General features: G+C 54.0%; 1 protein-coding gene across 2 annotated transcripts in view; it reads right to left on the reverse strand.

Annotated features, from left to right (window-relative positions):
* Nucleotides 1-232: 232 nt before the first annotated feature.
* The window catches only part of Cdc42ep2 (CDC42 effector protein 2), a 9,938-nt gene continuing 8,351 nt past the window's right edge, over nt 233-1,819 (reverse strand). For both annotated transcript variants that reach the window (XM_005351768.2, XM_026781026.1), the window contains exon 2: nt 233-1,655. In XM_005351768.2, the coding sequence (XP_005351825.1) occupies nt 687-1,331 (645 nt within the window). In that variant the 5' untranslated portion in view covers nt 1,332-1,655 and the 3' untranslated portion in view covers nt 233-686. The remainder of the gene's footprint in view (nt 1,656-1,819) is intronic.

The following is a 1,819-nucleotide window of genomic DNA, read 5'->3' on the forward strand; positions in this document are numbered from 1 at the left end:
CTTGGGCCACCACCGCCTGGCTTCATCAGGCATTTTGTCATAGCAACAAAGTAACAATACTGACTATTCTTGCTTCATTTTCACTGTGGGTGCAGACTTAAGCACAACCCCTGAAGGGAGGCCCAGGCTCTATGAAATCTTCTGGGGTGGGACTTTTCTCATGTGAGCTTGTTTATGGAGACTGGCCCACCTTTGGAAGGAAGCCTGGGATAAGGGGACAGGAGGCTCAGCCACCACCAGCAGCATGTTTTATTGCAACCAGAATCCCCTGGTCATGTGGAGAAGGGATGGGACAGGACACAAGGCATACCATGTCTGGTTATGGACAACGTGCTCCCAGGCCAGGGTACAAAGACAGATGGGTGGGTATCCGATGATGCTGGGGTGGAGGGCAGTGGAAAAGGGGTAGAGTCCATTTCAGCGAGGGAAGTGGGGCTCCAGGTGACCTAAGAGGCTCAGGAATGTCTGGGGCAAATCTGACACAGTCCCCTGTGGATGTTGTTAGAGGGAAGCAAAGATGTCCTCTGTCCATTGGGAGGAGGGAAGGAAAGAAAAGGCTCAAAACACAATCACTGACCAGCACCCACGGGTGGGATCTGGGACGCTGACTCCTAGGTCAGGGCCATGTCCATAGATGTCTCTAGGCGTCACCACAGCCTCGGTGACCTGTCTGGTCAGCAAGGGTCCTATGTGGGGATCTGCACGTGGCCCAGGTCCTGATCCATGATCTGGAGGACGTCATCCAGGATAGATGGCCCCAGGTCCACGTGCAGAGACAGCAGGGAGCTGGCATGGGACAGGAAAGGCTCTTCAGCCTCTGGCTCTGGGCTCATGCCATTGCGGGGGGAGCTGGCCTCCGGGATCCTCCAGATGTCCACATTTCCTGCCTCCTGCGGGGAGGACTTTGGAGAAGATTGTGGTGACTCCAGGTGCAGGCGAGGAGGCTTAGGTGGAGCCTGGGCTGTGGGCAGGGTGAGAGCCTGGGGACCACCGATGACAGGGAGGGAGATGGCGTTTTTGAGCAGAGGTGACAGTCCGTCAGGGAGTGGCCGCCCACACACAGTGGCAGTGCGAGTGAACTGAAAGGGAAGGTCGAAGCTGCCATCCTCCTCGGCCTCCTCCACTGCCGTTCCTGGAAGGAGGTGGAACTTGCCCTGCAGGAAGGAGATGTCCCCAAACATGTCATCACCGCCTCCACTGCCAATGTGAATAGTATGACGGAAGTCCCCAAGGGGTGGGCTAATCATGTCTGAGGACAGCAGGTCCCGAAGCTTTTCCTTCTTGCCTTTGCGGCTACCACGTTTCAGATAAATGGGGACCTTGGTGGACATGGTGACTTCAGCACACAGTCCTGGCTGCTCAGTCCTCAGTACCCTCCCAACACCCTCAACCCAAAACACTGGCTCCAGAGGGCGGTGTTCAGATGTCCACACTTGCCAACACTAAAGATTAGATGGTAAATGTGATCAAAGTTGGCTCAGGGAATTAGAAGTTAGGTTAAAGGCCAATGAAGACAGGGTGTGTGACTATCCCACTTTCTTCTCAAAGGGATAGAAGTCCTTCTGCAGAGCTGCAGGCAGAAAGGTGAGGTCTCAGCAGCAGCGATATGGTTTGTTCTTGTTCTAAGATTCTTTCCTTAGTCCAAGGTTGAGAAGCTGAAATGAAAGAGCACATAAATCAGGGGCGGGAGGACAACACACAAAGCAACTGTCCAGGTGAGGGGCATGCCAATAATTCCAAACACTTAGGGGACACAGATGGAAGGTCAGGAGTTCAAGGCCAGCCTAGGCTATGTGAGAACCTGCCTCAAAATAAAACA

Source organism: Microtus ochrogaster, chromosome 8 (genome assembly GCF_000317375.1).
Source record: "Microtus ochrogaster isolate Prairie Vole_2 chromosome 8, MicOch1.0, whole genome shotgun sequence".
NCBI lineage: Eukaryota > Metazoa > Chordata > Mammalia > Rodentia > Cricetidae > Microtus > Microtus ochrogaster.